Source organism: Mus caroli, chromosome 9 (genome assembly GCF_900094665.2).
Source record: "Mus caroli chromosome 9, CAROLI_EIJ_v1.1, whole genome shotgun sequence".
NCBI lineage: Eukaryota > Metazoa > Chordata > Mammalia > Rodentia > Muridae > Mus > Mus caroli.
In genome coordinates this window covers 22,909,945-22,933,493 of record NC_034578.1, presented here as the reverse complement: position 1 = coordinate 22,933,493, position 23,549 = coordinate 22,909,945, and the positions used below count along the sequence as shown (strand labels likewise).

The following is a 23,549-nucleotide window of genomic DNA, read 5'->3' as shown; positions in this document are numbered from 1 at the left end:
TTATGATATCAGGGGTTATGGTAGCTTGTATTTTCTTACCCAGAGAGATGTTAATGGGTCAGTTTCCTCTTCTGGCTAGAGTAGGCAGGAGTAGACAGAGGGGTAAATGGGTCAGCACAGGGGTTGGAAAGGTAAGCTAACGGGGCCAAGGTCCTTTGATGGACCACACCATCTCTGTCTATGAACTTTTTCTACAGATGATTTGAACATTGCTGGGATTATTGGGGGAGTCCTTGTTGTCCTTATTGTTCTTGCTGTGATTACGATGGGCATCTGCTGTGCGTACAGACGAGGCTGCTTCATCAGCAGTAAACAAGATGGAGAAAGGTACGCCTGTCTTATTTGAGGTTCAGACTTGTATTAGCAGTGTAGCTGCATTACTGAGCTGTCTGTCCTCTTGTGTTCACAGTTATAAGAGCCCAGGGAAGCATGACGGTGTTAACTATATCCGGACGAGTGAGGAGGTAAGAGCAGAAGCCCTAGTGGTCTGTGTCTACCAGGAAAACTACTACTGCTTGGAAACAATGTGGCTCTCGGGATTTGGGGATTAAGTGTACTCCCTGACCTTCTTGGCCCTCATGGTAACTCCTTCCTCACCAGGTCATGAGTGCTAATAGAGGTTACTGCTGAAGAGCAAGGATGTAATTCATCTCTCAGTTTTGCTCCTGGTTTCATTTTTAGGGGACAAGATTAGCTTACATTTGATTTGACCAATGTATGTCAACCACCACCCAACAAAGCCCCCTGAATTGATTCTTTGTGCTGCCTTTGCAGGGTGACTTCAGACACAAATCGTCCTTTGTTATCTGACACCTGTCGGCTGGGAGAGCACATGCAAGTACCTCTGTTGGAAGCTGGTCACGGGGCTGCTGTGAGCCCAGAGCTCCCGACCTAGCCAAACGGGCAGAAGCTTTTTGTTTTGGCCAAAGTTGATGACTCCTTCCTTCCTTCCTTCCTCTTTAACAAGCCACAAGAATAAAAGAAAGCCTCCTGAAGATGGACGTAGACATAGACTGTTGCTAGCCTGATCTCATTATGGGGATTAGGGTGATCTTCAAGGCCTTTCTGGTCTCAGTTCTCCCATGCAGGGCAATTTGGACTGTTTTTGCCCCAGGCTGTTTAGCTGCCAGGACAACACTGGCAGAGAGAGGCTGAGGCGCTGGGCTGCAGCAGCAGCAGGCAACAGCCTGATGCCTGTGACAGTGCCCCAGGAAGGTTTTCAGGCAGTGCCTTGCTCCCTGGACCCTGACCCACCGTGTTGCCTCTGTTGATTGGCCAGTACTGTCATTTCCATCCTGGAGAATCTGTTTGGAATCAGCATTTCATAAAAAACCCAAATCAGAAAGGTGAAATTGCTTGCTGGGAAGAGGGCTCTGACCCAGGGAACTCCTTCCCAAGAGATGCCAGGAGATAGGAGAACCTCTGTCTATCTTAAGCTAAGTCTGAAATGGTACTGAAGTCTCCTTTTCTATTGGTCTTGCTTATTTTATAAAAATTTAACATTCTAAATTTTGCTAGAGATGTATTTTGATTACTGAAAATTTCTATATAAACTGTAAATATATTGCCATACAGTGTTTCAAAACTTATTTTTTTATAATGAGTTCAACTTAAGGTAGAAGGCTTGGGCTGCTAGTGTTTAATTGGAAAATACCAGTAATAAAGTCTTTTAAGGAGTTTTCTTAAGGAGGCTGGCTGAATATTCCTTTGTTCAAAAGAAGTTTTAGCATTTTTCATAAGAAAACTTACTCTGTCTGACCACTGTTGCTTAGGAAACCATTAAAGAATTCCAATCTAGTCATGTTTGTATCTTTTCTTTTTTTTTTTTTTTTAATCAAGAAACTTTGGGAACTCTTGGGCTAGTTTTGAATGGCCTCATCCTGTAGATTTCCTCTTCCTAGAAAGGCCCTGTGCAGTCCTAGTTGGATGGTCTCAGGGATAGCTAAGTCACCCCTCATGGTTACTAACTTGTGTGGGATGGAATGTCCACTTAAACCTGCACAGCCCTCATCTCAGCTCTGCACCTGATTAAAATGGTCACTGGTGGTATCCTGGGCTGGTCTCAGGCAGGAGGCTGAAGAAGGCTGGTGGCCAGTGGTTCCTGTCTTTGAGTGCCTGTGACAGAACCCCAGTCTGTTTTGGGTAGCTTATAAGACAAAGCCAGTGTGCTTGCTTGTAAAAATCATTTAAAATATTTGTTTAGTTGATAAGTGTATCCAAGACCAAAGGCAATCTGGAAACTGAACATGTTTAAAAGGAAGAGTCTTTGTTGTGATGAAAAGAGTCCCAGCACCACAGGCCGTCTCCTCCATGACAAGCCGCTGTGTCCAGCACAGCTCTTTGAAGAAAAGTACAGCCAGAGGACAAAGCCTGAGGGTGAGCAGAGTGCTGTCTGACCAAAAGCAGTTTCTCAATTTTATTGTAAACCTTTTATCTGTCCGAGACATTGCTCATTTTATGGGACATTAGAAACCCCATTTCAAAAGCCTTTATTCTTCGAGAACAGATGCTCTTGGTCTCAAACACTTGACCGTGTTAGACTCATGGTATGAAGTGGTTAGAAGCCAGGGGCATCTAAAGGAGTCCCTGGTTCTACCTTGCACCTACAGGGTGGTTTTAGAGATGTTAGACACTTTGTCATCTTAATTTCTTTATCCTTCCTTTTTTCATTGAGATACTTTTTTTCTTATGTTATGTTGAAGGCTATGTGCGAAGATGTTAGCAGGAACTTCAGTGTTTCTGTGACTACTTAGGGTGCCTGGTCTCTCCTCTACCTTCCTCGCGGGAGAAGAGGACAGCTGTCATTCTAGCCACGGGTGGAGTGGAGTGGTGGGCTATGACACTGGCCTTCCAAAGTGGCTGTCATAGCAATAGGGTAGCCATGTTGTCCGCTCTTTTACTCCTCTATGTCCTAAAGTCTTTTTTTTTGTTTTTGTTTTTGTTTTTTTGAGACAGGGTTTCTCTGTATAGTCCTGGCTGTCCTGGAACTCACTTTGTAGACCAGGCTGGCCTCGAACTCAGAAATCCGCCTGCCTCTGCCTCCCAAGTGCTGGGATTAAAGGTGTGCACCACTAAGTCTGGCTGCCTTTTTTCATAGTGCCATGAGAACTAAGTTTGATAAAGCAACATGTTAGCTTGGAAAGCAGTGGCCTGTGACTGTACAGACAGGAACAGAAAGCGCTTACTTACCTGTTCAATGTGACTGTGACTGTTGGCCACTATTGTTGACGTTGTTCATAGCTGTTAGACCTGTACTAACACACTTGCAATTTGGTTATTTGTAAAAAACAAAACAAACTGACACCATGTTCTTTCTCTAGGTTTGCCCTGCATTCTTAGCATTTGGTTACACACACACTCTTCACACTAAGGAAATCTGCACCTGTACTGCAGCCAAGGTTGTTCATTTAAGAGCAGCTGTGACACTCGAGCCACCAACTGTCAGAGCGTCTTTATGACAAGAGTACAGGGGCCAGTAGTAGAGGGCTTGCCTAGGTGCACGGTCCTGGGTCAGGAGGAGGGTATGGTGGAGTATGCCTGTTGTCCCTGTTACTCGGAAGGCTGAGTCCAGTTCAACCTGCTGAGCAATACATGAGATGCTTGTCTCCAAAAAGGCAGAGCATTCAATCCCAACCCTCCAGGTTCCTCAGCAGTCTCACCCATCAGTACCACCGCTCTGTCTAAGGGTCAAGAAGCCAGCCATGCCATCATAAGCAGGCTTGACCACCTACCTAATGTACTTATGGAGATGGTTACTGGGACACAAGAGAGACAAAGGTTCTATATGGGAACAAGGGCAGGTGGATAGATGAATTAAACCCTTAAATACTTAATGCAGTGTTAAGCACACCATCAATAAAGACTTGCTCCAAAGCCAGAAAAATTATAATAAATGCTAGGTTATATTTATATTTGACATTTATTACTTTGTTTTAGAAACACTGTACACCTCTTTTAATAAAAATTTGTAATTATAAATAATAGAAAAATATTTCAAATTTTTGCCATTAGCTAAGGGGACATATCTATTATACTGAAGTCACACAAGCTATAGACACTTGAGTTATACAGAAGAAAGCTGGTTTCGTTGAAAATTGTGTTCCTTAAAAGACCATATTGTAACTTACCACAGAAAGTTTGATACTCAAATAGAGTATCACAGTATTAAATAGCTTAATGTTATTGTGAGAAAGTCTAAATACATCATTTCTCTATTTACAAATCTCAACTATAATGATAGAAAGAGAAATAAAAATAGGAAGGTTGGTTAGACAAACACAAGCTGCTCAAAGACACACTGATGTCCTAGGCAGGAGCTGGCAGTACACAGGTACATGTCTCCCACACCCACGTGGGTGCAGGCCACACCACGCTTTCCCCTTCTATCTAGGAGATGCACATATTCCCACAGGCCTCAGTTGGCTGTCTTCAGGGGGGCCTTACGAAGGGACCTCCGGCTGGATCTTGTGCTGCCGTGATTTCTGGCTGGAGACTTTACGTTCCACTGTGGAGACTGTGGAGGTCTGGGGAAGGAAACCATGCAGTCAACAGCTCAACCAGAAAACAGCTCAACTAGAAAGCCCACTCCCAAAACTTACCTTTTATCAAGCAGCGATAAACATAAAATGTCACTTCCTTGTTCTTGGGCTTCGAGTTTCTCTGACAAGGAGTCAAACATGAAGAAATTTAAGTTTCTCAGAATTTCAGAGGCAGTAGTTGTGCTGACCAGAAGAAAACCCAGAACTTACCTTTGGTAAGAAAAGTTCCTGGTGTCCCTATGTAACTGACCCCTGCTGCAAATGTGACGTCACTGATGGAATCTGGAGAACGGGAGAACAGTGGGAATAAAATTCGTGTGGGAATTTGCCATGGGTTCTCTCTGGTCTTCACTGCTAGCCCCTAGGTGACCCACAAAGACTCATCAGAAGCTTGGGTTTGTCTCAGGCTTAGGCAGACGCTTGCACTGCAGTCTGTTTTCACACTGCAGTGTCTTCTCCCAGCTCGCCGCCTCCTTCTGTGACTGCCTCCGTGTAGGTGACCTCCATTTCGTATTACTTCTTACCTACTGGATCTCCATACTTCCACCCCATTGTGTTTCTTTCTTGTCCATATATGTTGGAAGAGTTGATACATCGTTCTCTAAGGCTTTAACTGGCCAGAACCTTGGGCTACATTTTTTTTTTTTTTTTAATTTGGTTTTTCGAGACAGGGTTTCTCTGTATAGCCCTGGCTGTCCTGAGCTCACTTTGTAGACCAGGCTGGCCTTGAACTCAGAAATCCAGCTGCCTCTGCCTCCCAGGTGCTGGGATTAAAGGTGTGCGCCATCACGCCCGGCTTTGGGCTACATCTTTACATGGAATCTGTAACCACCCTGTCCCTGGTGTCACTCAAGTGTCACTTCTTCCTTGTCTCCATCTTTGCTCACTGTAAGTATCTCAGTCCTCTCAGCCCTTCCTTTCTCTTGACCTTTCGTGGTATGTTCTGACCTTTAAGGCCCAAAGCCACCAGAGTACACTGGGACTGTGTTCTGGCTCTTTCACCAGCAGACATTCAAGTCATTCTCGGTCAGTTTATACAGAATGCAAAGTTTTTAACACAGTATCTGATACAGGTAAATGCCAAGGAAATAATTTATTAGCTATAATCCCTTACGTCATGATGGAGTCATGCTGATTAACAGAACAGGGAAGGATAGTGTCTTGGTTAGGTACCTTGATGAGGCTCTGTCCATCAAGGAGACCCTAAAATCTATCACTCTGAGCTAGCCCAACCCATCTCTATAAACTCAAGAGATTTCACAAACATGGTGTAATCTACTTGTGCCCACCAGGCATATATGGCTGACCCTTCTTCAGCAGTCCTAGCCTGTCATATCTGTGTGCTCATTCAACTGCTCTGTCACCTCTACCTGCCCCATCCCAGAATCTTACAGCTACATCCTTGGTGTTGGCTGTTAAAACACTCCACACAGGAGCAGAGGTTCTGGGTTCACATGCTACATCCCTATGGGCATACTCGTGAGGTTGGCTCTAGAGCCCACATTTCCCACACTGTCCTCATGAGGAGCACACAATGACCCATCATGGATGCAAACATGTTAACCTCCACTGCAGAACTGCACCACAGCAGCAACTCCGGCTCTGTTTGAACAGTGCTCGCGAGGCTGCTTGGTTTTGTCCCTGGAGGATCTACTGACCCTGGTGTAGGAATCTCCCCCTGACGTGCACACTGACTCTCCCAGCTACAAGCCTCTAAGCATCCTGGGTGGTTCTCACAATTCTCGTGCACTCTGCTCACAATCAAAGGCAGAATGAATAATCAGTTAAAGAATTTTATTCACATTAGCCAAAAACAAAAACTAGGAATATTTAATGGGAGGCTGGGGGGCACCTACGAGGAGGCTGGGGGAATGACTGCTATAAAATAACGAAGGAAAAAAATGTCAGATGATAAAGACTTCCTGTGTGGGATGAAGAGATGGCTGGCTCAGCTAATTAAAGGTTAGACTCCTGGCCAAAATGATAGGACTTCCCATGTTTACGGATCACCAGAATTCACATTATAAAAATGGACGGATGACCAAAATAAATACAAATTCAGTGACACTTTACCAAAATTCCATTGATATTTGCAGAAACACACAAAAAAGATTCTAAGATCATTTGGAAGAAGAAAAGACTCCCAACCTGTCAAAGTACTGGCAAGGAGAGCACAAGCCGGAGTATCTATCAGCAGTGCCTGACTTCAGTCACCCTACACAAACCCAGCGCAGTGGCAGGGCCACAGCTCAACTGAGCAGAGGACCCAGCATCAACCTGGACACCTGATTTTCAACAAGGAGGTGTCTCAAGGCAACAGGATCTGCCTGTAGAACAACAGTAGACTAAAATCCTCTGGAAACAGAGCAAAGGCCTCCATGTAAGACTCTGAAATGGCTAGAGGAGACACCACGGCTGGCGGGATTTCAAGGTAAAACATGAGCAATGATGTTCTGTATAGGATTCCAGGAACACAAGAACACAAGAAATAGTGAGACCTGAGGAATAGGATTGAATGAAACCACAAAGTTTTATCCAGCAAAGCAAATCACAGAGTGAAGAGACGAGATAGGCTTTGAAATCTGTGTCAGTTGTTCCTCTGATGATGTTAATATCCACAGCATATAAAGAATTAAACACCAATGGACAAATTCCAGTGGATAAATGGGTACATTAACTGAGTAAGTTCTCATAGTACACACAGCCAATATATACACGGAAGAAATGTGCTCAGCCATCAGGGAAATGGGAATGAAAACTGAAAGGAGATTAGATATCTGCCTCATCGGAAGGGCCAGCTCAAATCAAGCAATGGGTAGCCACGCTCGTGCTGATGCAGCACCATGTGCTCTGAGCATTCATTCTCCCAGGAGCAGAGAACAGGCCCCTTTAAGCATTCCTTCCTGGTTCAAAATATAGATGGGCATAAATTGCATCAACAGCCAGAGAAAGAACAAGTAGTGTCACGACCCAGTGACACCCGAGTTTGATTTTCCATCAGAGCCGAGTCCTTACATGCAAATTAAAGCAGCATTAGTGCACCAAGCCAGATTTCACTGCTAAGCAACATGCTGCCAGGAAACCAAGTGAAGAGTGAGATCAGAGACTCATGGGATCTGCTTCTATAGCATATGGTACCTAACTGCCAAAATAGAAGTGCTTGGTTATCCTGAGCCAAAACACTTGTCATAAACCTCTCGGAAAGAGGAGGACAATTTTACATGTCTAATGTCACACCTGCTGGTACCCAATAAGCCAAAGTTACTGTCTTACTGTCAAAAACTACCATGATCCAGTTATCTAAGGAAATGCAGGGTGGGAATTATGTTCATTCGTGATCTGCCTTAAAAGGGGGTCCTGCATGGCAATTAGGTATAGCCTCTTAAGTACTGTAAAACACCACAGCACCATAAGTTAACAAAATGGCACATAGCCAGCATCCATGTGGTATGGTGGGAAAGCACATGGGCTCAAGGCATGAGCACCGCTGCAGAGTGGAGGCTCTGTTTTCATCTCACAGTCATGGGAACGAACCTGACACAGAAGCCTAGAGGAGCACAGAGGCTGCAATCTGGTGGTTTTGAATAGGTCTCTGGGGACATGCATCCAGGTGCTCTGTGACCAGCCTCATGAAGACAGGAGTAAAGCAGCTTGTGAAAACCATCGAGGACAGAAAGAACGAAGTCTCAAGTGTGGGATGCAATGCCAAGAGGTCTAGGGCCTTTCAGCATGAAGAAGCAAGGAGAGGGGCATTCAGAGAGCAAGGGCCTCAGCCAAGGAAGAGTGGTTTGACACAGGCACACACTGTTGTGCATAGCTGGGGCAGGGAAGGAGTGTATATTCTCTAGGTAGGTGCTCAACTCCAGGGTACGCATGTCAGTCAGCAGTGGTCTCAATAGAACAAGCTGAACAATGCCAATCATAAAAAGTGGAAATCAGAAATTACTTAAAATCTGAATTATTTTCATTGCAATAATTTGACATCAAGTCAAAGTAGAGAATTCTACACTGACCTCACATGATGGTGACAGTTAAAACACAGGTACACTGCATTTATTGTCTAAAATTATTCCAGCCTATTCATTTGGGGATACTTATGTAGTACTAAATGCTAATTTAGTGCCCTTCAAGACTGGTATCCTGGAGAGGAGAGAATTCACAGGTAAGACACTGAATAACCCTGCCCCCAGTTAATTTGATTGGTGAATAAAGATGCCAACAGCCAATAACTGGGTACAAGAGAAATAGGTGGGGTTGAGTTTTGGCAGGCTTAGAGAAATGAACAGGAGGGAGAAGGAGGAAAGAGAAGGCATGGAAGAAAAACTGGCAGGAGGGAGGGAGAGAGAGCGAGCCGTCATGGGGAAGGAGTAAAGAAGACATGGCCCTGTGCGCTGGCCAATTGGAGCTAAGAACAGCCCATATGGAATGATGAAACATACAAAACGATTATTCAGGGTTATTGTTAGGAAGGCAGATTCAAGGCATATTTAAAAATATAAAGGGTGTGTGTGTCTTTCATCTGGGAACATAAGTGGTCTAAGGCAGATAAAATCCTGCAATGGGATTTTTTTAGTAATCTTACTACATACATATGAGACATAAATGAATTTGCTTTTTAATCTTGGGTCCCATGCCAAAGATACCTCATTAAAAATATGCAAATATTCAGAAAAAAAATCCAAAGATAGCTTAAGTTACAAACACTTCTGGTGTCAAATATAAGGGTCTTTACCTGAACAATAATTCTCTCACCATAAGAGCTTTTATCAGGGTAGGGAGGAGGCTAACTGCTCTAACTTTGAACATTAGGAACAAACACCCAATAAGGAGGAGACACAGACTTTTGGCATAGCTGGAGTGTAATCTTCAACACATCACTGAACCTGCAGTCCTGGTGTGTCACCAGGGTAGAACCCTAGAGTACACAAGACAGATGTAGGGCCAAACCCTGCCTGGGGCCAAACAGACTATCGCCTCCCATATACCTAGAGCAGCAGAGGGCTCCCAACAGTGTCACTGTTGGGCCTGACCTATCTGTCCCTTAGTTCACAGCGGTCACACATGGACTGAGTTAATGCATGTACAACACTAGGATGAGTGCTTCACATTCAATCCGTTTTCTATCAACTACCGACAATCACCGTGACACATACAGTTTGGACAGTAGCCAGTGAGTATCAGCAGCCTAGGGTAAGGACTATTTTACAAGTAGGCTACTATTATGCAGAGAAGGTTCGCCACCAGTGTTACTGTGTAGGCAGCTGCAGAGAGGTATTGGAAAAACTAGCCTGTTGCGGTTAGTGGTTAGTTACTTACTCTCTGGGGTGCTGATTGCCCGTTTAGTTACATGGTTGACCGTTCTGTCAGACTCTTTCTCCAAGCTTAAGGAAGATTCTAGGATAAAACACAAGAGTCTGTTTATACAAAAGTCCAAAGCAACATCTCTCATACAGAGAACAACAACAAGACCCACAATCCATGTGAAAAGTTAAAATTCCCAATGTTTCAAGTGATATTCAGACAGGCCACAGAAATTAAGAAAGCAATGCAAACAAACATGAAAGCTCCCAGGCAATGTCCACATTCATGGCACTTATGGAAGTGGAAAGTAAACCCACAGCAAATTTGTGGTTTTGACAGTTCAGCAATATAAAGTGTGTGTGTGTTTAAGTTATTTATTAATTTAAGCCCAATTTAATGTTTTAAAATACTTTGGCCTTTGCCACTGGAAATAATTTCCCATACAAGGCTATGCGTACACGGCTGTTTTACTGTGTCATTTACATAAGAAAGTATCAGTGCTTTCATGAATAGGGTAGTATGAGAAGTCTTGGTACTTCCAGTTTAAGGCAGAGTGCTCTAAAGCCACTGGAACAAGAGTTCTGAAAATCTCAAGGAGGCGTTTTCATTGCATGTCTCACAGGCGTGTATAAGGAGAGTGTTGACTCTTAACACAACATTCCCCAAACCCCTTAGCACAGGAAATTCATTTCCTCAGCCTTAATCCGAAGTCTACAATTAATGCTATTTAAGGACAATAGAAAACATTTAAAAAGGAATGAGGCATAGACTCACTTTTGAATTGTATATGTTCAATACACCCGATATCAACGGTAAGGCTTACCATGGCTGGAGGGATTTTCTGGGCTTCCAGTCTCCACATTGAAAGGCAAGGCTCCTAAACTGCGTGTTCTATTCTTAGACGCAACAGCTTTCTTGACTGAATTCAGGATGGCGATGGTACTCAGAGACATGGGCCTATAGAGACAGGATGCCAGACGCTGACTCCAAGTCAGACCACCATGGAGGCATCAGTTCCTACCCACGTCTCCTGATGTACTGCTCAGTCACCTTCTTCCCAGACTTTCAGGGAAGCATGTGGTGTGAGGGGTTAGTACAAACAGTGATGGGCAGTTCCGGCCTGGTGGGAATGAAGAAATGCCTATGAGAATACCTCAACTGGGCAGGCTGCTGGCTCAGTGAGCTCCCTACCTGGTACTGGACATTATCTTCAGAGGTCCATTTTCAGATATGGGAGGCAAAGTTGGTGTGAAGTTGGACCTAGGTGCTGAAGGCCGGCTCTGGGTTGGAGGCACATCAGCATTGTCCTGGCCAGCAGCAGCAGCAGGAGCAGGTACAGCTTCTAAGTCTGGAGCAACCTGTCATAAGAGTGAACAAGAATATCATCGTTTGCTATAAGAAGCCCACAGGCAATCCACTTTAAAACCCATGCACAGGGGTGGCTACAACATTCTCTTTAAAACAGAACTGCTGGCAAACGGCCACACACAAATGTCAGGGCAGGTTAGTCTCTCTCATTTTTTAATATAGCATATCTATTTGGATTCCTCAACTAGAATGTGAGCCTATGGCTATACTCAGAAATGCCCTTGCAGACAATAAGCTCTACAGGGCAGAAACAATACATAAGCCATGGAGAGATGTAGGAGAAGATGACTATGTGCTGTGTGCTGCCAGTGTACCTTCTGGAAACTCACGCATTCTGATGAGTCCCATAGTTTTCCAGGCAAAGTTCCCTCACAGGACCTCGGCAAAGAGAAGCATTGAGCTGCTGGTGTGTCCCATCACCTACCTGAGCGGAGGGTACCCTGTCACTGTCTTCAGGCACTTTGGTTGCATTAGCATGTTCTGTCAGAGCTTGCTCTTGGGCTAGCTGCTCATTATACTTCTTCATGTCATACTCAAGTTCAGATGCCAGCTGTTTGTCAACTGCAAAGAAATCGTTGATTTCATCCCGGTAATCTTGCATAACTTCCTGAAATAGATCCAGAAGCATCCGTTAATGCCCTTTCCCATAAACAGTGAGGCCTTACTGGTATGATGTACACCTGGAACTCCAGAACGAGAACAGGAGTTCCAGACCAGCCACATGGTTGACCTTTTTTGACAGGGTTTCTTTGTGTAGCCCTGGCTGCCATGGAACTCACTCCATAGATCAGCCTGGCCTCAAACTCCGAGATCTGCCTGCAGGTTACTCAGTCCGACAGACAGCATTTTCCTGAGCAGACTCTGACCACATCAGCAGGTGACCATGACTGTTAGTTTCAGCTAACAGTTGTGGTCTCTCGGGAAGTTTCCTGTCTAGCTGCCATGCTCTTGCTGGGAGAGGACCCTATCGAGGTCACAGAGGTTATACAGCCTTGAGGCTTCTCATGTATGTCCTCAGTAACGGTATCCATGGGTGCGAGGGAAGTCACAAAAACACCCAACCAAAACAAATTCTCATGTCTTCTGCAGACTGAGCTCAGATCTTCTATCTGATATTCCTTAGGATGTAAAACTATTTGAAAAACGATACTTAGAATAATTTTGCTATAACCCTTTAAGGAGCTTTCCCAATTTTTCAAAGACCATTTTAGGACAGAGGAAAGCTTACTGCTGTCAAGCCTCCCCTCTTTGCACGTGGGTTCTGGCAAGCACCTTTATCTGCTGACCTATCTTGCTGGCATCAAGATTTTTCCTTTTTTCTTTTTTTCGAAGAAAAACAAATATGAACAAGGAAAAAGCTGCTAAATTAAAGGAGAAAATGTGTCATTTCTTTCTGAATGCTTTCTGTCAGAAGCCTGAGGCTTTGCTCAGAGCTGTATTCTAAGCAAACACATTGCTGGGGCAGCTTCTCATGGTCCTCTGCTTTACAGACAACCCAGCAACAGGAGCTGTCTCAAGATAACACCTTATCCCTGTGTGCACGATATCGCCACAGGGCTGTGACTTCCTGCCTCAAATCAAACACCCAACATTAAATGTGATCATCAAGTCCCACCTCATCCTTACAGGATGAGCTAGGGCAGTGTCTTGTCCTCAGCTTTATTTGAGAAAAGCTTTAGACTGGAACATATTCCCAAAGAAGGTTTAGGACATGAACATAAGCTTTAAAACCTCAGCGGCCTGGGAAACAGAGAGAGCAACCTCAGTGGTACTTCTGGTCACACCCTTCAGTACCTGACTGTCTTCAGCAGCCTGTTGGGTACATTTCTACAGACTAGGCTTCCTAGCATTCTGAGTTCTTGTCACTCACTGTCTACACGAAGCAATGAACCTGGGGCAGCGGGGCTTGGGAGGAAAACCCCACAGGGCAAGCTCCTCATTTACCCTCAGGTAGTTCATGAGTTCCCGCAAAGCAGGGATCTTATTTTTCTCCAGCACAGTCTTCAGGGAGATGATGATTGGAATAATATTCTCTATGAAATTCCTCTTTTGAACCTGCAGGAACACACACAAAGGCATGCTTTAGATGCACACACATCTGAAGAATAGCTTTTCCATGATCTACTTCTTAAAGTACATCAAATCTAGCAGCTACAGAAGCCCATGTGCCATTTGATCAGGATGCTGGGAATGAAGAGCTCGCATGGCTTGTCACCAGACTGAAAGCACCACAGCACATACAGGCTTGCAGAGCACAATGAATATTAACACCACTTCCATGTTCTACATTAGAAAAAGGAGTAAGAAATACACCGAAGAACTTGATAAAAAGCTTCAATCTCCACACAACCCTGATAAACATTCAGCTCTGATCCACTATGTAGCCTTGCTTTTGAAAGACAATCTGGTCATGTGACCACATTATAATGTGTGTAAAAAAACAATGTTTGATAGTTGGTAAGTGTGCACATGTATGTGTATGTGTGTGTATGTGAGTGCTCATGAATGCACACATGCTATATGTATATATAACTCTTGTATACATTTTTGAAAATGTAATGTACTGGGGTGTGATGACCTGAGCCTTATAATCTCAGAACATAGGAGGCTGAGGAAGGAAGATCAAGAGTTCTAGGCCAACTTGAGTCACACAGTAAGACCTTTTATAAATAAACAAATAGGCAAATAAACAAACAGTATGTGATTTAAATAATCAGTATCCAAGATATTGTACAATAAATCTAAGAATTAAAAATAATTCATATTACCCCACATATATAAGATTATCTTTCTGAGGCTGAAATGGACTCTTTCTTTTCATTTAAAGCTAACAGGGTTTCTTGTTTGTATGCCACTCATTTCTGAAGCTTTGGATCAGAGTTCCTAAGTCAGGATAACAAATGAAGAAATACACAAGCTAATAAACACGCATCTGAAAATACAGTAAGTTTAGTCACTGTCATTAAATGTGGCCTAAATGCACTCAACAAGAATCATTAAGCACATTCTCTGTCCTAGACACAAGCAACCTCTGGAGACAGAGGAAAGACACCAAGAGTTCCTGTCCTTACACTGCTTCCCAACCAGTGTGTGTTGTGGTAAACGGCTGGCGATGACAAGCTGTAGAGGCTGGGGAACTGATGGAGAGGAAGGATACCGAAAAAGACAGGAGTAGGCAAGGATGTGCACTGGAGGAATCTTGTGAACACACAGACCAACAGGTTTTAACCCACAAGGGTCACATATCAGCTATCCTGCATATCAGATGTTTGCATTACAAGTCAGAATAGCAAAATTACAGCTCTGAAGTAGCAACGAAGTAATTTTATGGTTGGGAGTCATAATGACATAAGGAACTGTACTGAAAGGTGCTAGCATTTGGAAGTTTGAGAATACTGACTTAGAAGAACGAGTGTCAAAGGCATAGACCAGAACACATCTGAGAAAAAAGGGAAGAAATGAGGTGAGGGCAGGCAGTTTTCTACCCCCGAGAATCTGGATTTTAATCCAGAAGGTGACAGAGCACCGCCAAGCTAGTTTAGATCTGATACTTTTACCTTTCCTTTTTGAAAAATAAACGCGTATTTTGTGTATGTATGCATGCCGAAGTTTCTATGTGGGTACCCCATGCATACAGGAGCCTGCAGAAATCACAGGTGCACTGGAATCCCTTTAGAACACCAGTTAAAGCCATTGTGAGTTTCCATTTTGGGGTGCAGGGAGCTGAACAGCAAGCGCTCTTAACTGCTGTGCCCCCTTTCCAGCCCCAACTGTTCTCAGCTTTAAGAGAAAAATTCCATGAGCATTCACAAAGTACTAAGTGTTCGATGCCACAGATCATCTATGACCCATCTCCCCTGGAAGTTTCTTGCTGCCCCAGCAGCCATTTTCAGTATATTTTGCAGAGAATAATTAGGTTGAAGAAAGACTTTTCTGGCAAGAGAAAAAACAGAGACAGAAAGGGTGCTGACACAAAATGCCGCAGGCTTAAAGAAGCAATCACCAGAAAGGCAAAAGAGACAGGCATACAAGTAAAACAGACAAGAGCTGGATCTTGTTGGATTGGGTGTAATCAAAATCCATTTCCTTGGGATCAGAGGACTCCAGGGATCAGGTGGGAAATACAAACCAAATTAGGTACAATTATATGGAGCCTGCTAAGGGCAGTGGTGCCTGGGTTGTTCCAGTCACTGAATTTCTAATTTGACATCTTTGGTCAACCCAATCATATTCTTGGCATGCCAGACTCCTCTTCTGCCTTTGGCTGTATCACAAACTATCTAAAAAGAAACTTTTGGGTGCATATACCTTTGGTATATAATTGCTCCATTCCCTGCAACACACTGGGAGAAGAAATCAAGCAAGGAGAAATGATTAATTCAGTTCTGACAGTAAATTTGAGACACCATGGCGCACCCAGGCAAGCAAATAGACACACACTCATGGGAGGAGCGGTAGCTAGGGGTGGAGACTTTAGAACCACAAGCAGCCGAGCACAGTACAGGTCAGTGGTAAGAATGGCTCTGGGACTCCACTGCCTAACCCACACTGCAGCGCAGCAGAGGGCACTTACCTGTGAGATGATCTTCATCTGTGCTTCCTGCATGACCACATTTGCCAGAGCCACGTCATCTTCTTCCAGGAGGTCCTTGGATGTCTGTGCTCTCATTGCCAATAGTTTGATCTCCTTGGAGTTGAGGATGTCAAAGGTATCTGAGAGCAACTCGCTGGCTTCCATGTCCATGGGCAGGATGCCATCCGTGAAGCATGCTGAGGGAACACAGGACCAGACTCTGAGAAACCCTCGGCCCAGAGGGGAAAGAGAATTCACAGAAAAAAGTGACAGCCCCGTTACAGGGTTCGGGTTCTAAGAGACATAACTGATGCCAAGACGGACAAAACAGGCATGTCTTCTGTAGAGACCTGCCGTGCTACCATCAACACTGTATTTTAAGAGCACATTTATCTTAAAGACACCAGACGTACCCAAAATGTTAAGACAGATCTTGGAAGTGACATTGAATCGCTGTTCGTCTGTGAAGTGCTCAAGAAGAAACTTGTAGATTCTCATTCGCTTCTCCTTGTTTGTCTTTCCCTTTAGCAAAAACAGCTGCTTCCCCCTGGTGCAGAACAGGACATATTACTGCTTGTGTGGATATAGGTGACAAAGATTCAAATATAGCAGCCTCAAAGCTGTATGACAAGGACTCTGAGAGGCTCCAGTGCCACTTCAGGAATTATCTTTTGTCACTGTGCCAAGAAAACTAATGACCACTGAAGAAGACATCATGTGAGTGGCAGTGTCTATCCTACGCATAGGACACGGGCAGCAGCACTCCCTGAGATGGAAGCTCTTCCTGAGACATGGAGACCTCATCCCAGCTATCCACTCACCTCTCTGACTGGGAAAACTTGTTATACTGCCCATGCTTCTCATAGTTGTTGAAGTGGAATATGCACTCAATGAAGTGCTGGAAAAACATGGTAGGGTTCCTCTTCAATAACAAGTGAGCCAGGCAGAACTCCCCAAGGCTGCAAAGGAGAGAGGCAGAAGGAGACTCACTACTCACAGAGTCACTAAGAATTCTGCTGCCACACAAAAAAAGCACGGATCTCAAAATACACCCCAACAAACAATTCAAAGCAAGTCGAGGATGTTACTTGCTTCGTCTGTTCAGGCTTGACATTTCATTTCAAAGAGAAGGGCTGTATACAAGTCTTCTTTATCAGGTTTTGTTTATTGCTAAGATTTAGTACTTTTAAGTATAGGCATGCATGTGTGTGTAGGGTTATGTCCACATGTTACAGATGTGTAGGCTGAGGAGGTCAGAAAAGGGTTTGGAAATCCCTGGAGTTGAGGAACAGAACCGTGTTCTCTGCAAGAACAGTCTTACGTGCTGGACCATCTCTCTATCCTGCTCTGTCAGCTTTTATTTTAAAACTCAAATATAGTGTTACTACCCAGCTATACTTCTAATAGAAAGAAACAAACCAACTTCTTTCCAGCAGAGGCCTGGGTCCTCGTGGCTAATGCAACAGTGATGGTTACTTGAAAATTAGCATGTGGCCTTCACACGCCAACTCCAACTTGCTGCCCAAAAACGAGCAAAAATCCATTTCAATACTCGGAACTTTCCTTAAGAAGAGCAATAAGAAGAGCTTCACTACTGGGCTGCAAGGCAACAACTCTCCAGAGAATTACTGACTGTCCCTGACTTTTGGAATCACCAACAAGTCCTGGGTACTTTCCTTGTACCTGTGGCTCCAAAGCTGGAAGTCTTACAGCTGTATACAATGCCACACATGTGACAACTACCATGTAGGACCATACAGAAATGAAGTCACACTTCTAAAGGCTTTCAAAGCCTAACTGTCACCTGCAGCCTACATGGTCACTTCTGTGTTATCACAACAGGAATGAATGAACACCAAGACTTGCTAAGGGACTGCCGAGGCAGGGCTTGCTGTGATTCAGAGCAGCAACAGAGCTCTAGTTTCACTGTACCGCTCAGCCAAGATTCCCACCTACCCAGGAGCACAAGCCAGTTCATGCCAGGGAGCAGCGAGGAGGCTGACTGCTAAAGTCTTGTATTTGGCTTTAGAAGGTACTAGGGCACTGCTGAAAACTGACTTTTCCAAGTTGCATTTCTCAGACTGAGAATTTAACTAGTTTGTATTGTGCATATCAATTAAAATTCAGAACAGGGAGCTTAGAACCCATGATGTAAAAAAGCTTGGTTTTTAAAAGTTCTGTAGAGGACAGGCAGGTACTGCCCAGGAAATACGGTATCAGGATAACCTTTCTAAAAATTATTTAAAATGTTTTCTAAAAATAGTGCCAAGTACAACACAATATATATTTTCATACAACATATATTTTGATCATATTATTTATTCACCTCTCCCACCTCTTCCCAGATCCTTTCCACTTCCCTACTAACCAAACCTGAAGTTCTTTCTCCTGACCCTCTAAAAAAAGCAAAAAAACAAAACAAAAACCAACCAAACAAAAAACCCCAAAAACCAAAACCAAAAAACAACCCCCCCCCCAAAAAAAAAACCCCAAAACCAAACACGGAGATTGTTTTGTATTGACCAACTACAAGAGCATGGCCTGCCCTGGAGTGCAGATGATACACCCATTCCATTTTCCCTCTCCTGGCAGGGTTAATACAAAGATTCTGTTACGACTGGGACTGTGCCCATCTCCCCTTCTCTGTGCTGGAGTCTTGTGCATGTTGCCAGTCTCCGGGAGTTCATCTGGAAGACTGTTTCCTTGAAGTCATCCATGACCTCTGGCTCCTGCAATCTATCTCCCTTTCTTCCACATAGTCCCCAGAGCTGTAGCGGTTGGGGCTCTGATGAAGACACCCTAGGTAGGCCTGAGTGTCCCAAAGTCTCTCACTCTGTACTCTATGTTAATTACCATCTTCTCCAAGCAGCTTCTCTGGTGAGGGCTGAGTGAAGCACTGAACTATGGCAAGAGCACTGTGTCATAAAGAGTCATTTTATTCTTATTTTCCCTTAGCAGAACAACAGGATTAGAATGTCCCCTAGGCCCATTACCTAACTGGTCTCAGGTTCTTGGCCACTTTACCAGTACCAGGTATGAGTTCCATCTGATGTATGGGCCTTAAATCTAGTTTTAAAAAAGTAGTTAAGTACCACCCGCATCCGGTAACATTTGTGCCACTGTATCTGAGTCACAGGACCCTGCAGGCAGGTCACTGCAGGTTGCAGGGCTGAAAGCTGAGTGACTGACTGCTTTTTCCTCTGGTAGCAGCATGCAGAGTATCTTCAGTACCATGAACGTGAGCGAGTCAATAGGAGTGAAGATTCTAGACAGGTACCAGCTGGACTTTTCCATGCTTGTTGACATTACGAAGTATCCTCAGCAACAGGGTCTTAGCGTTAGGATGTGAAGAATAACCAATGGCATTGGCAATAGCCTATGATGCTTGAGGAAGCCCACAGAGGCCTTTAGCTAAGGACTCCACGAGTTGTAACCCATTCCTGGAACTGGGGGTTTCAGTTTTGATATTGTTTCCCCCATAATATGGTGACTTCATTTAAATTCCTTTCATATATGAGTATGTTTTAGGAAGCTTCTATAGTAGCAGGCTTCCATATGGCTTTCCAGAGGGTCATTAGTGTTAGCTGTCTCTCCCCATATTCCTTCCTTTATCCCGTTCCCCTGTACCCCTTCCCAGTTAATCCTTTTATTCTAATTTCCCTGTTATCTCTCCCCAATACTATATTCTATTTTGCCCCTTTCCTGGTAGATCCCCTTGTCCCTGCTCCCCTGCCAGTCTTTACTAGGTAACTAATCTCTGTGGTTATTCAGTTGGTAGCACAGATATGGAAAGCTTACAAGCTAATCGCCATGTGTAAGAGGTAACGTATGTATGTACGTACGCATGCTTGCACGCATGCTTTGGTCTGGGTTGCCTCACTCAGGATGACTGTTTCTAGTTCCACCCACTTAACTGACAACTTCATAATTTTATTTTTCTCAACAGCAGAGTAATATTCCATTGTGTAAATGCACTTCAGTTTCATTACTGACTCACCAGGTGATGAACAGCTAGGGCGTTTGCAAACTCTGGCTATTAGAACTAGGGCAGTGACAAGCATGAGTAAGATCTCTGTATTAAGACACAGCGACTTTTGGGTGTATGCCTGATGAAGGTACAGGTGGATCTTGAGGTACAACAATTCTCAAGGCTGGGGCTAAGTCAGTCTGCACTCCTTTCAGCAACGAGTTTCCCCACACACAGCCTCACCAGCATGAGCTGTCATTTGTTTCAGTCTGGCCACTCTGATTGGGGTTTTAACCTGCATTTCTCCGAGGGCTAAGAATGTTGAATTTTTAAGTGTTTCTTGGCTATTTATGCTTGATCTTTAGAGAACTCTCTGATTAGTTCTATTGCCTGTTTTAAAATTGAGATGTTTACTTTTTACTTTTTTTGGTTCTTCTTATATTCTAGACACTAACACTCTATCAGATGTATGAATTGCTAAGCTGCTCCCCATCCCCTGTTCTTCAGGCTATCGTTTTGCTTGAATGATGGTATCCTGTGCCATAGAGCAGCTTTTCGGCTTCACAGGGCCACACTTTCAATCTATATTATCTATGTATCCATCTATGTATGTATGCATCTATTCATCCATCTATCCAATGTATGAGTGCTTTGTCTTCACATACACAGGAAGAAGGAACCAGACCCCATTACAGATGGCCATGAGCCACCATGTATGCGGGTGCTGAGAATTGTGTTGGGATTACTGGTATTTCCCTAGGGATCATGCATCTGGTTAAACTGTTTATTTTATATTGATTTAGGCCTATATATATATATATATATATGTGTGTGTGTGTGTGTGTGTGTGTTTTCAAGTGTGGTGGAACAAAGGCTGTCAAAATATATCCTATGATTTTATGGATGATTTCCCCTTTAATCTTTATTAATGACTCTCTGTCTTTTCATTAATTTGGCTGTGTCCCATAGGCTTGTGTATATTGTGTTTTCATTTTCATTCAATTCTAAGAGTTTGTAAGTTCCTTCTTTATTTCTTGGCTCAGTGTTCAGTTTCTTTGAGTTTGTCTATTTTCTGCTATCTCTGTTGTTGATATCAAGTTTTAATTCATGGTTGTCAGATAGGATGTGGATAATTTTCTACATTTCTCATATCTGTTGAGACTTGCTCTGGGTCCTAATATGAGGTTAACTTTGAAGAAAGTTCCATGAGGGGCTAAACAGGAAGTATATTATCTAGTGTTTCAGTGAAATGTTCTGTAAATATCTGCCAGGTCCTTTGATTTGTGATGCTATTTAACTCTAGTGCATCGCTGTTTAGTTTTTATCTGGATGGCCTATTTATTGAAGAGTGGTGGCTATTAAAGTCTCCACTATCATTGTGTTAGGGTCAATATGTGATTTTAGTTGTATACAGTAGTATTTCTTTTATGAATTGGTGTGTAAATGTTTAGAATTGCAATGTCCTCTTGGTGGATTTTTCCTTTAATGAGTTATGTAGTGTCCTTCCTTATCTCTCCTGATTAGTTTTGGTTTGAAGTCTATTTTGTCAGGTATTAAAATAGCTATGCTTGTTTGCTTCTTGGGTCCATTTACTTGAAATACCCTTTTCCACTATTTCAGTCTGAGATGATGTCTGTCCATGATGGTGAGGTATGTTTCTTGGATGCAGCAGAAAGATGAGTCCTGTCTTCTAATTCAATCTGTTAAGTCTGTGCCTTTTTATTTGGGAAATAAGACCATTAACAGAGTTGCTTATGAACAATGTTTCTGACCACTATGTTGTTGTGGTAAGTCTCCCCACCCCGACTCCTTTGATTTACTGTTTTGGGATTATTTATTTATTGTGTCCTCTTGTACCTAACTTCTCTTCAGACTGAAGTTTTTCTTTTTGTGTCTTCTATATAATGGGCTGGTTGACTGAAATTGCTTAAATTTGTTTTTATTGTGGAGTGTTTTTTCTTTTCCTGTTGATTGTGATTAATAATTTTGTCTGGGCTGGCATCTGTGATTTCTCAGTTTGTTGAATATAGACCTAGGCCCTTCTGGCTTTCAGAGTTTCCATTGAAAAGTCAGATGTTATTCTAATAGGCCTGTCTTTATATACAACTTGGCCTTTTCCCTTGAACTTGAAGTGTTTAATGTCATTTCTCTGTTCTATATATTTAGCTTTTTATTATATGTTGTGGAGAATTTTTCTGGTCCAGTCTACTTGGTATTCTGTATGCTTCTTGTACCTTGATAGGCACTTCCTTCTTTAGGTTGGGGAAATTTTCTTCTCTAATTTTGTTGAAAATATTCTGTACCTTTGACCTGGGCTTTTGTTTTCCTCTAATATTCATAGATTTGGTCTTTTTATAACGTTCAAGACCTGGATGTTTTGTGCCTGGATTTCTCCCCTGCCTCCCAGATACATTTTCTTTGACTAAGCTATCCAATTCTTCATCTTGTCTTCAAGACCTGTTTTTTTTTTTTTTTTTTTTTTTTATCAGATATTTTCTTTACTTAAATTTCAAATGTTATATCCTTTTCTGGCTTCCCCTCTGAAAACTCCCTATCCCTTCCCTTCTACCCCTGCTAATCAACCCTTCCACTACCACTTCCTGGCTCTTGACATTCCTCTACACTGGGGCATAGAGCCTTCACAGGACAAAGGGCTTCTCCTTCCATTGATGATCTACAAAGCCATCCTCTGCTACATAATGCAGCTGAAGAATTGGGTCCATTCATGTGTACTGCTGGTTGGTGGTTTAGTCCCTGGGAACTCTGGGGGTACTGGTTGATTCATATTGTTGTTCCTTCTATGGGGCTGCAAACCCCTTCAGCTCCTTGGGTTCTTTCTCTAGCTACTCCACCGGGGGACCCTGTGCCCAGTCCAATGGTTGGCTGAGAGCATCTGCCTCTGTATTTGTCAGTCACTGGCAGAGCTTCTCAGGAGACAGCTATATCAGGCTTCTGTCAGCAAGCACTTGTTAAGACCTGACATTCTTTCTTCCAAGACGTTGGTGAGGCTTACCTCTGGGGTTTTTGCTTGACATCTTGAGGTTTGCATTTCCAATTTTATTTCACTTTGGGTTTTCTTTAGTGACTTTATTTCTTTGTTAAATTCTATTTTCAGGTCTTGGATTGTTTTTACTATTTCATTAACTGTATATGGTTTCATGGTCTTCATTAAGGCATTTATTTGTATCCTCTTTAAGGTCCTAGAACACATGCATAATTACTATTTTGAAGTACTTGTCTTGTGTTTTAGCTAAATTGCTTTTCTCAGGGCTTATTGCAAACAGGGTTGCTGGCTTCTGGAGGAGGCAAACTGTGCTGGCTGCTCAGGCTTGTGATTTTGCCCTGGGATCTAGGCATCTAGATTAAGAATGGCCGAACTGTTTGTTGCACAGCTATCTGGCTTTGTCTCTGTTGGGTGGATGTTCTGTTCTTTTGATGTTGGTACCCTCTCCATGTCCTAGGTAAGTATGATGGCTATCAGGTCCCTGGTAGAGTGTTTCTGCAGGTTGGCAGGTGTCATGAAAGAATGGAAACCGGCCAGAAGGGAAGGCTGAAAGGAGCTGTGGGAAAGAATGAGAGGGACCCTGGTTCTGTCTAGGATAACTTTCACATACGGAATTAAACAGAGCTTTGTATAACAAAGAAAGTTCCTGAGAGAATTTCACTGAAGGTCTGCTTTAAAAGCCTGTCCTCTATGAGTTCCCAATGCACTCTCCTTTTGTTGAGATAGGGTCTCAAGTAGCCCATGCTCACTTGACCTTGATAAACAGTTGAACTTCTGATCCTTTTTTCACTTCCTGAG

The 23,549-nt window shown here is 43.3% G+C and overlaps 2 protein-coding genes across 3 annotated transcripts in view; one reads left to right on the top strand and one right to left on the bottom strand.

The window, feature by feature from the left end:
- Positions 1 to 1,797, top strand: part of Jam3 (junctional adhesion molecule 3) — a 54,054-nt gene extending 52,257 nt beyond the window's left edge. The window contains exons 7-9 of the mRNA XM_029482060.1: positions 198 to 327; positions 410 to 464; positions 775 to 1,797. Of these exons, the coding sequence (XP_029337920.1) occupies positions 198 to 327; positions 410 to 464; positions 775 to 810 (221 nt within the window). The 3' untranslated portion in view covers positions 811 to 1,797. The remainder of the gene's footprint in view (positions 1 to 197; positions 328 to 409; positions 465 to 774) is intronic.
- A 2,152-nt stretch (positions 1,798 to 3,949) lies between these two features.
- Ncapd3 (non-SMC condensin II complex subunit D3) overlaps positions 3,950 to 23,549 on the bottom strand; it is a 63,544-nt gene continuing 43,944 nt past the window's right edge. For both annotated transcript variants that reach the window (XM_021171882.2, XM_029481307.1), the window contains 11 exons: positions 16,602 to 16,739; positions 16,194 to 16,327; positions 15,781 to 15,977; positions 13,152 to 13,262; positions 11,632 to 11,814; positions 11,031 to 11,197; positions 10,663 to 10,796; positions 9,855 to 9,932; positions 4,749 to 4,820; positions 4,599 to 4,659; positions 3,950 to 4,523 (listed from right to left, as the gene is read on the bottom strand). In XM_021171882.2, the coding sequence (XP_021027541.1) occupies positions 4,415 to 4,523; positions 4,599 to 4,659; positions 4,749 to 4,820; positions 9,855 to 9,932; positions 10,663 to 10,796; positions 11,031 to 11,197; positions 11,632 to 11,814; positions 13,152 to 13,262; positions 15,781 to 15,977; positions 16,194 to 16,327; positions 16,602 to 16,739 (1,384 nt within the window). In that variant the 3' untranslated portion in view covers positions 3,950 to 4,414. The remainder of the gene's footprint in view (positions 4,524 to 4,598; positions 4,660 to 4,748; positions 4,821 to 9,854; positions 9,933 to 10,662; positions 10,797 to 11,030; positions 11,198 to 11,631; positions 11,815 to 13,151; positions 13,263 to 15,780; positions 15,978 to 16,193; positions 16,328 to 16,601; positions 16,740 to 23,549) is intronic.